At 39.7% G+C, this 13,357-nt stretch overlaps 1 protein-coding gene across 2 annotated transcripts in view; it reads right to left on the bottom strand.

The window, feature by feature from the left end:
* Positions 1 to 13,357, bottom strand: part of celsr3 (cadherin, EGF LAG seven-pass G-type receptor 3) — a 148,055-nt gene that overhangs the window by 16,189 nt on the left and 118,509 nt on the right. For both annotated transcript variants that reach the window (XM_047368701.1, XM_047368709.1), the window contains 7 exons: positions 6,749 to 6,861; positions 5,972 to 6,051; positions 5,088 to 5,214; positions 4,852 to 4,971; positions 3,173 to 3,270; positions 1,619 to 1,710; positions 977 to 1,150 (listed from right to left, as the gene is read on the bottom strand). In XM_047368701.1, the coding sequence (XP_047224657.1) occupies positions 977 to 1,150; positions 1,619 to 1,710; positions 3,173 to 3,270; positions 4,852 to 4,971; positions 5,088 to 5,214; positions 5,972 to 6,051; positions 6,749 to 6,861 (804 nt within the window). The remainder of the gene's footprint in view (positions 1 to 976; positions 1,151 to 1,618; positions 1,711 to 3,172; positions 3,271 to 4,851; positions 4,972 to 5,087; positions 5,215 to 5,971; positions 6,052 to 6,748; positions 6,862 to 13,357) is intronic.

The raw sequence follows: 13,357 nt of genomic DNA, 5'->3' as shown, positions 1-13,357 counted from the left end.
TACCTATCTGCCCTGAGTATGCATTGACTTTGAAACAACAGACTTCTTTAACTTTTCCAAAATTTAACAGGTTGCTACCGCAAACTTTATGTGAAAGACCAAGACAAATAGGTTCATAATTGTGGTTCATAAAAGTGGAAAGAAAATATGGTCAGCCATATGCTTTGATGTGAACCATGCATGTTGAAGCTTTATATATTGGTTCGTTGTCCTGTTTGAACAAGAAGCCCTGCCACAATCAAGTCTTTTGCAACCTCTAACGGATTTTTTTTCCAAGAATTCCCCTTCTTTCAGCTCCATCAATTCTTTCGTCATCTGACCAACTTCCTGTCAGTGGCGAAGAAAACTATTCCCACAGCATGATGCTGCCTCCATCATGTCTCTTCGTAGAGATGGTATGTTCTTGTTGATGTGCAGAGGTATTGTTCCACCGTTCATTTTGCATGATTGCCAAAGTGTTCAGTTTTGGTATCATCTGACCAGAGCACTTTCTTCAACAGGTTTGTTGCGTCCATTACTTGGCTTGTGGCGAACATGTTAAAGCTTTCTTTGAACAATTTCTTTGTTGTTACCGCTCTTCCATAAAGGTCAATGCACAAGTAATAGATATCCTTTTGACATACTGTACGACTGGAGCTAATGATCTCTGCAGCTCATCCAGAGTTACCATGACACTCTTGGCTGCTTCTCTGATTAATACTTTCCAGGACAGTTGCATTTATACTGAGATGTAATTATGCACAGATGGACTCTATTTACTGTACTCTGTTTTAGTCTGTGGTTGTGACTAAAAGGCATAATGAATATGCCAGGAGATTAGTGCTTTACACTTTTATCTTACTTTGCAGTAAGTATGATTTCCTGTTACTTTTTTTATGTGTTCTTTATCAAACAATATGGTGAAATCCCATTTTTCATCAAAGTTATTTCCCAGTATGTATTAAAATAATTTAAAACAGGAAAGTCGATTGTCTACCTTTGGTGCCATTGTTGGTTGGTTCGGTGAGCAGACGCTCGCTGTGATTGGAGCGTTTGAACCGCCGCTGGATGCGCCCCCGGAGACGCACGTTGTCGTCGCTCTCAGAGGAAGGGATGGAGAGACTTCGCTCTTCATCCATGGACAGGTCTGAGTCTGAATCTGAATCCCCACCTGAATGGAGCCATGTTGAATAAATAAAGAATAGGAGAGCAAGAAACATTAGATGGTGACCTGAAATCTTTCTCCTCTATGGAAGCACTGAAGGGGATTTATCTTTGATAAAGTCTCTGACATGACATTGTTATAAAGGGGCAGGAAAAAGGCTTGATTTAGAGAGAATGTGGCTTTTTATTAAAGATTTGTGTTTTGTGTAAAACATTTAAATCAGTGATGTTAAATTCCAGCTCTTAGGGGTGTTCTGCATGTTTTCTTGCATCACCACACCTGATTTAAACAAATCCATTAGCAGGCTTGTGTGGAACTTGATGACAAGCTGAGGAGGCAGTTTACCCAATGAATCAGGTATGTTGTAGCTGGAACTTATCTAAAACATGCAAGGCACTTCCCTGAGGACTGGAATGGGGCACCGCTGATGTACTGTAAACCCATCCTTGTTAGTGTGTGTGCCTGCACCCTAACCTCCATCTCTGTGGAACATGGCTACATCCAGGTCAGTTGCTCCAGTGTGGACGATGTTTTGCTCCAGATTCTGACGTGCCAAGAGATTTTCTCTAACAGGCGGAGAGAAGACAAGTGAGGACAGATAAGTACATGCACAACATACAGGAGACCCAAATAGAGTTGAAACACATGAGATGATCCACACACATAGTTATGTGTGCGGTATGTAAACTTGGTGAGATAATCATTGAGCCTTAAAGACATCAACTGCCATTTCAAGGGTACATTAGTGTCGCTCTAAATGTAGTACAGTACTTTGTTCAATCCGATCTTCTTCATCTTTACCCTACTGACCCAAAAAAGCAAACAGTGGGGGGAGTTTCCTCTCTGAAGCAATCTAACACAGACAGCAGCAGAGACTCGACAAACCCAGATGCAGTCCTATTTGAATGATGATCTCTCTGTCATTCAGACCAGTCATCAATTTATCCTTTTTAGAGTCTGGATGTCAAAACCTTTGCTCTAAAATAGGAGGGGAAAAATACTTCTTGCAGCAGCAGAACACAGACACAAATAAATGTGTGTGAATGTGTGTGAAAAGCCTTAAAGTGATTTAATCTTTCATGACAGTAGCATAATTTCTCAGTTAGCAATTCCAACCTTTATATTGAGTAAATTTGTTCAGTGGAAAAAAAAAACCTAGTAATATATATCTATATTATATAAATTTCAGTCATCACAGTTTTTGGGTTATCAGTGTTTCTAGAATTCATGCAATGCAAGAGAGATTTGAGGAAGGCCTGTAGCTAGAAGAGCCAACAGATCTAGGGTGTTTTTAGAGAAGCACGTAAAAAGTGTTTAAAAGATGCGGGAACCTGACCAGAGGTTAGACAGCACTGTATGATTGTCAAAATAGATTAACCAGTACATTGGAAAACAGCTTTAAACAGAGATGATGGAATAATATCTAGAGCACAAAATAAAAAAGGTTTTTCTTTCATTCCTAACTTTCTTAGATAATTTATTGCTGGAAAAGCTAAATCTTAATCCCAGTCATAATCTTAAAGTAAAGTATACCAAAATCCACAAGTTGACTGTTGTGATGTTAAGACAGAAAAAGCTTTTGCCTTGCATCACTCCTAAACATCTGCCTTGAATCCATTGGGAAAAAACGTATAGGCCCCTTTGTCACATTATATACTAGGGAAACAGAAGGTAATGGATTACTAACTAGAAGTTTCTACAAACTCTGAAAAAATCAAAAAAGTAAAAAATGAGTTTAAAAGAAATACTTCTGTTACAATTATTTCAAAGGGGAAAAATGTATCCCTAGGAATTTTATTCTTTTCCCCAATGAATAAATATACTCACATCAAAGGTTGGACTTCAGTAAACCGTTTAGTGTGAATTTATGCTACAGCAATACAAGTAAATCAAATCACTGGTTATAAGGCTCCTTTACAAATCTTTACCAGGGCTGACAATAAATTTGTCAAAGTCTGTATGTGTTTTTAAGCAAGGTTCATTTCCAGCATGTTGGTGAGAGTGTGAATGCTGATGTTTGAGGAATACCTCGCAGAGCTGACAGAAGAGATGGTGGAAGTTCCCAGGGTGATGCGGTGCAGCCCACTCTGCTCCAATAGCGATGCATTATGGTAGGGATTCTGAGCCTGAAAACACACAAAACATGACAGATATAAACCGGAGGACCTCAAGAATTCAATGTCTTTTGTTTAATGAGTAAAAGGTAATCAAAATCACATAATCTGAATGTGCTAATATCTTATCTGAGAAGTCTTGCCTTATATTAACATCAGGATGACTATATAAGAGGAATGTAATGAGATCTCAAGATAATAAAACACCACTATTTTTCTTTCTAAACTTTTTCAGTTTAAGAGAAGTTTCAATGCCTTTTTTGGCATTAGGATCACCTTAGAATGAGACAAGACTCGTGATAGACGTTTCAAATCTGGAGTTCATTTTTCTACACTGATTAGACACCCACTTAAAATCTTTATTCTGTTTGTTAAAACAAACAAACAAAGTTGTACACATCCCAAATTGTTTTTCCCAAAATATAGTTCAAATATATAATCTCATGTCTTTTCATATCGTTACAACCTTACATTACAATAACTTTTTCGAAGCTTATAGATGATACAACAAACAAATACAGCTTTGTTAGCCCTAAAACACGTTACTGTATTTTCCATTACCAAACCTAAAGTGCTGTAGGGAATAAAATTAGCAAACTAGAAAATTAGAGCATAAGCTCCAGTGTTTAACTGAGATGGCATTCCCTACTCTGCACATTATAGATACATAGATTAATAAATAACATGCAGCAGGACATGAGTCAGACAGGGGGAAAAAAACACTATAATAAGCAGCCATTAACATATGTAACCCAGCAAAGATAAAAACCCCGAAGTATTCTTCTAATAATAGTTCCAGGCTTCTTCCTCACATGACTCAGTGATGGAGAGGAAGAGCAAAACCGGGAATGAAACACACACACAATTGCTCATCCATGCACATCCTAAAACAAAAATACCTCACAAATGCATTTATGCTTCTCTTGGGGCTCTGTGCACATTGTATTCAAATTGTATATGAGGCATACAATGCACATTCATATAACTTTTTATAACTCATGCATGCAAACAGTCTGGAATAGTAATGGTTAATGTTCATTCAGCTGAACTAATAAACACACAAGGCAGAAGAGAGTAAAGAGGTGAAAGTAGGATAGGATTTTACCAACATGCACAAACACACGCAATCACAAAGTACTGCACAGTGCTTTCGTTGAAGAGGCTAAAGAACAAGCAGTGTTCCAGTGGCTGGTGTATTGTTTAATGTGGGTCAGCAGCAAACCTTGAGGGCAACTGAACAGGAGCAAAGGAAGGACAGGAAAGATTGATGGATGGATTCAGGGAAGTAGAAATGGAGGACAGGAGGGTTTTTGTGCTGTTAAGTAATGGACATAGTGAAAATCTGTTTCTTAAAAAGAATACATCGTAATAAAACACAGTAAAAGGCTTTCAGATCATGCAGAGAGATGATTTATGGCTTCACATCTGGACTTTAGATTCACTATGTGAGTCAAGACATCTCAATAATGGCTATCTTGTTGGGACATCAAAGATCATTATGTTTCCTCTTATTTTCTGGCTTAAAATCACTCTAAAACAGATAATGGATAAAACCTGCATATGGTTTCGAAAAACCAAATGCGGGAAACTCACAGTGTTCTGTGGCGTTCTTGGTGGGTCTTCTCCAGGGGTCTTCTTACCCAAACAGGCAACTCTCCAGGCCTCCTTAACTTCAGAGTTAAATACGGTGAAGACCAGCATCACCGACAGGCCCTGAGATAGAGAAAGGGATTAGGAGACATACTGTAAGATAACAATAAAGGTTGAGATATGAGTTTTCGAAGATCCAGGTGCAGGTTCAGAATGCACATGGTGGACTTTGTTTATACCTGCACTAGGCAGAGAACATCAAAGATGTAATAGAAGGCAAGGATGCTGTTATTTACAGCCATCAGACCACACAGCCAGGTGGAGGTGGCAACCAGCAACAGCAGGAAGGAATTTCGGATAGTAGCACTAAAACAGAAATAAAAAAAACAAAGGAAAACAATGAAATCTGTATTAAACAGGATGAATACACGAAAATGTGATGTATTAAAGATATTCACAATCATTTACATAATCTGTTAACATATTTTACAAGTATACACAAACCATTAATGTCTTACAGGGACAAACATACTAGTCTGCTTTTATTATGAACATTTAAATAAAACAGAATAAATCAGGGCTGATGTTGCAGACACTGAATGTAGAATAGACAGGCTATCCTCATATGGGTTCTGGTTCTGCCAGTGGTGTCTTTCTGTTAAAGGTGTGGTTCCTGTCCACAGTTGCCACATGGTTGCAGCTCGATGAATTAATCTGGGCTTCTTTGGATAGACACTTGTATGATTGTATGATTATATGATCAACTGAATTGGACTGTAGATTCTTACAATTGGGATTATATTGGGCTGTATGTACTTGGATCTGAATCTAAATCATATCCCAATTATATTGTGTTGCAAGATGTGAAAAACATGAGGGAAAACCTTCCACATGTAAAATGTCCACGTGTTTCACATGTTGGAACTATATTGTGACATGTGAGAAAAGGGACCACATGTGAATGTCATGTGTTTTTTCTATACATGTAGATATTTAAGTTATTGTCTCTTAGCCAGTTTGTAAGCAAACTGAATTATATTGTTTTTAAACTTTTATACAGCCACTCTAGAAGAAATAAAAATTATTTTAGTAAAGTGACAACAGAGTTGAGAAGGTTACTTACATGACAGGAAGTTTCTTAGTCTCCTTCTGAGATGGGTTACAGGACATCTTGGCTACAGTCGTGAAAATCCCTCCATTCATCTGGATCAGGGGAAATCAATAACGATGGTAAGGCAACATTCTCAATGCATTTCAACAAATCCAATTCTGCTTCTAGGAACATCTGGGATCAAGGTAAATTGATGACACAAAATCGATGTGGATAAAACAGTTGCCATGGGCAACCGTTTTGCCTTCAGACAAATTTATCCGCATCTCAAAGAACAATCACAATGTTTGGTAAAACAGTCCATAACATGAAGAGGTATTAAATTAACGTGGTAAAAACAGAAGTAAAAGATCCATTTGAAGGTTGGTAAAAGTAGGTTATTGAAGTGAGCTTTCTAATTGAAAGGTCTTTTCACAATGAGGCAAGCAATTAAAATCATGCTCCAGCAAAGTTCAAGTGGGCTCTCTTCCTGAAATCAATTTGTAGTGCTGCCACTTGTGACAGATGACAGAAACCTGCTTAGGACAGTTAAGCTACAGATTAAAAGCCAGGAAAGCGGAAACCAAGTTTTCACACAATGTTTAATAAACTTGACCTTTTACACTTTGGTGTTGAGACTGTTAACATTATGGTAGCTTGTTTTTTGAGCCAAAAAGACTCATTTGTTGCTGCCTTAACCGGTTGTTAAACAATAATCGTTTAGTCTACTTGACTGCTTCGACAACATTTTATTTAGGTTTGGTGCTTCCAATTAAGTACAGTGTTTTACATTTGCAGGGAGACACTTACCAGTAGGACAATTGCAACTGGGCCAGCAAAGCTCCAGATGAGTTTATCGTACATGGAGATCCAACAGAAATCTGGGTTACCGTAACCTTCAGGATCTAAGCCGACAGCCAGACCTGCAGAAAGGAAACAGACAGACAGATAGATAAGACATCAAGGTCGTCTCTGTTATGTCCTCTGTTGTCAATCACAAAGATGTAGGTGAAGCACTGCCTGTGACATACAATGTCATGCAGAAATATAATTTGCACTTGAATCTTTTTACATTTAGCCTCATTACAACCACAAGCTTCAGTTTAGTACACAGCTAAAGCTTAAAGCAAATGATTTAAGGGTGTCAGCGTTTTTACAAAAACAAATCTGATAAGTGTGGCAATCCAAAAATGAAAAGGTATGGCACAATGTCAAACCTACAAAGACATGGTCACCCAGCTTAACTGGCAGAAAAGACAATAATATTAATCAGAGAATTAGCTACAAAGCCCATGGTAACTCTGACATGAAAACTATTAGGCCTACACTTCACAAATTTGGACTTTGTGGAAGAGTGGGATCGAGAAAACTGTAGGAAAATCCTGTCTGCAGTTGTCTTGATCTGATCACAGAAGACTGAAACTAAACTAACTAAGCTAACATGGCACATCACCCTGAACACACTATACACATGGTTTCACATTGAGGAAGGGACATCATGCTACAGTGATGCCTTTTTTAGCAGGGACAGGGAAGCCGGTCGAAGTTGATGGGAAGATGAATGGATCTAAATACAGGACAATCCTGGAAGAACACCTGTTAGATGCAAAAAACTTGAGCCTGTGGTGGAGGTTCACCTTCAAGCAGAATTACAACCTTAAACATGCAGGCCCAGATACAGTGGAATGGTTTAGATGAAATCATATGCATGTGTTTAAAATGACCCAGTGAAAATCCAGTCCTAAGTCCAATTTAGATTGAAAAAGTGCTGTTTACATTTACAGTGTATTCACACCAGGAAAGTAATTTGGTCCGCTTGTCTGGTCCGGACTAAAAGCGGACTTCTTTTCATTTGGTGTGGTTTGCTTTCACGTTGTACTTTTTGCAAGTGAAGTGTTACTTATAAACAAAGCCACGCGGGTGACGATCATTGCTCCCATTGGACAGAAATGACGGGGGCGGGACAGAGGACAGACCCGGAAATTGAGGAAAACAAAATAGTAAAGGGGTATGCTTATGAGATAAAACTAAATTTTTCAACAAGTGCTATTGTTTTTCCAAGTTTCTGATTATTTAAGTTAAATTTTTGAATAGAGGCGAGATATATTTTTTAGTCAGTGTCCTTAAAATTATTACAGGAGGGAATACTTTTACTCCATTTCATCTTGTGGACATAATATTTTGCTAGCATTATAATTAAATTGACTATGTATATTTAATCTAAAGAACATTTAAATGTTGCAAGCAATGTTGGAATATTCTTTCCAGTTTTCTTTGTAAGGAGACTTTGTAAATCCAATGAAAATATTACAACATGAAAACATTCCACAAATAAATGTTCGATACTTTCAACTTCACACTGACAAAAGGAGCAGTTTTTACTAACATTTGGAAAGAAACAACAAATATTATCTTTTACTGGACAATATCTTTGTAAAATTCTAAATAAAGATTCTTTGATCCTGTTAGTAACTATATATTTATAAGGCAATAAAAAGATTGCATTCCACTGTTTTTTGCTTTAATAACCCCATCAACATATGAGAGTAGTGAAGATAAAGCAACATACAACTGATCAGGTTTTATTTCAGTACAACATACACCTTTGCTACCAGCTACAGTGGCTTGAGACATATGTTTGCTGTAGTTGGGTCGGATCGGGGCCGGTTCGTATTGAGACCATAAGCGAACCATATCCATTTGGAAGCGGACTGAGACCACGTAAAAAAAACAAAGCTGAAGTTGGCTTCTGATTCGGGAAACAGTTAAAGGACCATTCCACCTCATTTTTCATTACTTTGAGCATCTTTAATCTGCTCCAACTCAAAAACTACAGTGATGTACACTGCCACTGTACATCACTGTACAGTGATGTACAGTGGCAGTGATGTAGTGTTTTTTGTTGCTGAGGGGGGCGTGGTGAGGTCACTGGCCCTGGGTTCCTGCCGCTGGCCGGGGACCTCTTGGTGGATGAGTTTGTCCCATCATGGTGTGGGGTCGGGGGTCCGGTTGTGGGTGCGGTGCTGGGTGGGGTCTGCCCTGTTGTGCCGGTGGGCGGGGGTGGCGTTGCGCAGGGCCCTTGCCTTACCGTTGCGGCGCGCTGTGTGGTGGGGAAGCGGGGTGCGGTGGGGGTTCTTAGAGCGGGGCTGTGTGTGGAGCTTCCGCTGTGTGGGTGTGGCTTCATCGGCTTCTCGGTCACGGAGTTCACCTGTGGGGGTGTGCCCCTGTGGGGGTGGGGATTTGTGCCGTTTGGGTTCGGGGGGATGTGTTCGATATCGGTGTCCTTGTTGTTGGTGGCCCTGTGGGGAGGTTCTTGTTGGGGTTCACTGGGGGTGGGAGACTCATGGGGTTGGGATTAGAGGCTGACATTTTTTCGGGAATTCCACGGGTCACGGGATTCCCATGGGAATCCCGCGGGACTGGAGACAGCATCAGTAAAGATCACGTGATTGGGACGGTACAGGATAAAACATTTACGGGAGCAGACGGGAGCGGGAGCTAACCAATTGGAGGGAAAATAAACTAGGATCAATTGTCTTTGGAAATGTAAAACTGAGACTTTGTTATAAACTTTAAGAAAAAAAAAACTTGGATCGACGCCGCCATTGTGTACAAGTCCTTCTCAAAATATTAGCATATTGTGATAAAGTTCATTATTTTCCATAAAGTCATGATGAAAATTTAACATTCATATATTTTAGATTCATTGCACACTAACTGAAATATTTCAGGTCTTTTATTGTCTTAATACGGATGATTTTGGCATACAGCTCATGAAAACCCAAAATTCCTATCTCACAGAATTAGCATATTTCATCCGACCAATAAAAGAAAAGTGTTTTTAATACAAAAAACGTCAACCTTCAAATAATCATGTACAGTTATGCACTCAATACTTGGTCGGGAATCCTTTGGCAGAAATGACTGCTTCAATGTGGCGTGGCATGGAGGCAATCAGCCTGTGGCACTGCTGAGGTCTTATGGAGGCCCAGGATGCTTCGATAGCGGCCTTTAGCTCATCCAGAGTGTTGGGTCTTGAGTCTCTCAACGTTCTCTTCACAATATCCCACAGATTCTCTATGGGGTTCAGGTCAGGAAAGTTGGCAGGCCAATTGAGCACAGTGATACCATGGTCAGTAAACCATTTACCAGTGGTTTTGGCACTGTGAGCAGGTGCCAGGTCGTGCTGAAAAATGAAATCTTCATCTCCATAAAGCTTTTCAGCAGATGGAAGCATGAAGTGCTCCAAAATCTCCTGATAGCTAGCTGCATTGACCCTGCCCTTGATAAAACACAGTGGACCAACACCAGCAGCTGACACGGCACCCCAGACCATCACTGACTGTGGGTACTTGACACTGGACTTCTGGCATTTTGGCATTTCCTTCTCCCCAGTCTTCCTCCAGACTCTGGCACCTTGATTTCCGAATGACATGCAGAATTTGCTTTCATCCGAAAAAAGTACTTTGGACCACTGAGCAACAGTCCATTGCTGCTTCTCACTTCCCACTGAGGTGCCTTGATACAGCACTCTGGGAACAGCCTATTCGTTCAGAAATTTCTTTGTGTGTCTTACCCTCTTGCTTGAGGGTGTCAATAGTGGCCTTCTGGACAGCAGTCAGGTCGGCAGTCTTACCCATGATTGGGGTTTTGAGTGATGAACCAGGCTGGGAGTTTTAAAGGCCTCAGGAATCTTTTGCAGGTGTTTAGAGTTAACTTGTTGATTCAGATGATTAGGTTCATAGCTCGTTTAGAGACCCTTTTAATGATATGCTAATTTTGTGAGATAGGAATTTTGGGTTTTCATGAGCTGTATGCCAAAATAATCCATATTAAGACAATAAAAGACCTGAAATATTTCAGTTAGTGTGCAATGAATCTAAAATATATGAATGTTACATTTTCATCATGACATTATGGAAAATAATGAACTTTATCACAATATGCTAATATTTTGAGAAGGACCTGTAGTTTTTTTCCAAGATGCCTATACTATAATGCGAGTCAAACGAACTATACGACCCACAAGCCAACAGTGCTTCTGCTCAATGTTTGCTCCCTCCATCCTGAACGCAGGTGGAGAACTGGACGTGGTAAAATTGGATTTGTAACCTAAAGTCAGAAGTAAGGACTTATCTATTAAACTCATAGAGCTGACAGGAAAGTCGCAAATATTACCGAACTTCAGGAGAGTTGAATGTAGCGGTTTTAACACGCAGTCTGCTGCTTGTAAAACGTGTTTAGTCATAATCAAGTACATCAGTGATTAAGGGACACTTGTAAGGCAAATTCTGGATTGAACCAGCCCCGCATCTCTTCATACATCAAACCAAAAGTACCATAATGTGTCAAGTTTCATCTGACCAACAAACTTGCTGCAAGTGCACTAAAGATTTAAGAGCCTTTGCCACAATAGAGGGGAAAGGTACGGAGCCCGAGAGGGGACATGGGGGATTTTTATTTTTTTGCATCCCCACGCAATACTTTTGCATTTGGCATTTTGGAACAGCAGCACAGATGACAAACTGCTCATAAAACAAACACTGATATGTCATTGATATGGTTTATTTGTCATATGCAGGTTAACACGCAGTAAACAATGCGATGAAATGCTTAGGATAAGAAGAACCGTTCAAATCACGATAAAAACAAAAGCACTAATGGCGTGCAAAAAAAAAGTACACATCATGCAGCAGTAATAAGCAAACAAAGTGTCACAGATGTGGTTTCATGCAGTATTATGATCCAGAGTTCAGTAGTTTGTTTGACAGCTTGTGGATAAAAACTGTCTTTTAGTCTGATTTGAAGATAATTTTATTTAATGCTGATTTCAAAATAAAACTCAATAAATCTCAAACGGGTGTAGTGTTTGTTTCATTTTTGCAGTTATCTGGTTTGGAAACTATCCCACAAAGCATTGTGAAATAACGCAAAGACTATTGCATGGGAACGCAAAAAGAGAAAAAATTCCCCATGTCCCCTTGCGGACTCCGTAGAAAGGCTTCATCAAGGGAAGATATTAAATAAATATGTTGTGAAATAGAAAAAATTTGAATGTACCATTAAATGTACAATTTCTTTAATACATCATTAAATATTAAGTTTACCACTAATTACATCATGTCGTCTTTAAAATTATACTTAATTATTCAGTGGCACATTTAATTGCATAATAGTCCATTTCATGATATAATGGTACATTTATTGTTTCTAATGATGTATTAAATAAATAAATGGTACCTTTAATTTAACGGCACATTTAATGTTATATTTCTTTCATGTTACATTTACTTAACTTATGGGACATTCACAACATTTATTTATTTATTGATGATTTTATTGTGTTAATTTTGTCCAGTTTGACCCTCCATTCTTGATGCCTGTATAGGAGGTCATGTCAGAATTTGAATCAGGTGTTCTGGAGCAGACAAACATCAAAAACTTGCAGGGAAGGGGTCCCTGAGGACCAGGGCTGTGAACCATTGAGGTACAGTTTCTAAATTGTGAAGGTTTTGCCTTTTTTGCACTTTTGTTCAACAAGAACAGTTCTCTTACTAGGTGCATTTTTCTTTCGTTTCAGCAATTTGAAACATAATAGTAATGTCATTGTTCAAAGGAAACAGTCAGTTAATAAATGAGTAAAATACAACTATGTACATTTTGTTTATTCAACTAAGATAGGCATGGTCTGTTTCCTTGTTTGATATTTTATTATTTCTTCATTATTATTCTTTTTACTTTAACTGGCCTTTACTACAGCTAAAAACAGGGACCTAACTGGTCCTTCAAACAAAGAAATTGCCAAAAGACTAAATGAAGAAAACAAAAATGGGAGAGGCACAGGAGTGGGAGTCGTTCTGAATGGGAGTGGGATGGGAATGGGAGTCAATTTACCAGGAGTGGGACAGGACAGGACTTTTTTCGTTATGCTGGCCTGGGATTGGGATGGGACAAGACATTTTTCTGTGGGAGCGGGACAGGAGAGAAAATCCACTCCCGTGTCACCCTCTAGTTGGGATCGGAGCTCGTTGGGGGGTTGGGACTGCTCCGTCCTGGGGCAGCTCCGGTTGGCGGGTTGCTTTGGGCCATGTGGACCCCTCTTTTGTACATAGCCCCCTCTCCGGAGGTGGATGGGGGTTGTTGGGGACTGGGTTTGGGGCAGGGGGGCAGAAGCTGGGCTGGGGTCACCCGGGTCGGAGCAGTACCGGCGCTGTCTGCCTGCCTCTGCCCCAGAAGGGAAGGGGACCACCTCATGGGTCCGGGGGCTGGTTGCCCCGAGGGGGTACCGGCGCCTGGACCTGGGAGTATAGAGTATGCATGGGGAGTGTGAGTGAGTGTATGACGTCCATTGTTGTTTATCCTTATGTTGGGTGTGAGTGATTTTATGTGTATGCATGAGGGTGGGAGTGGGTGATTGTG

The sequence above is a fragment of the Girardinichthys multiradiatus genome, chromosome 1, assembly GCF_021462225.1.
Source record: "Girardinichthys multiradiatus isolate DD_20200921_A chromosome 1, DD_fGirMul_XY1, whole genome shotgun sequence".
NCBI classification, from domain to species: domain Eukaryota; kingdom Metazoa; phylum Chordata; class Actinopteri; order Cyprinodontiformes; family Goodeidae; genus Girardinichthys; species Girardinichthys multiradiatus.
Note: the sequence above shows the minus strand (reverse complement) of the source record. Positions and strands in the feature narration are given on the sequence as shown.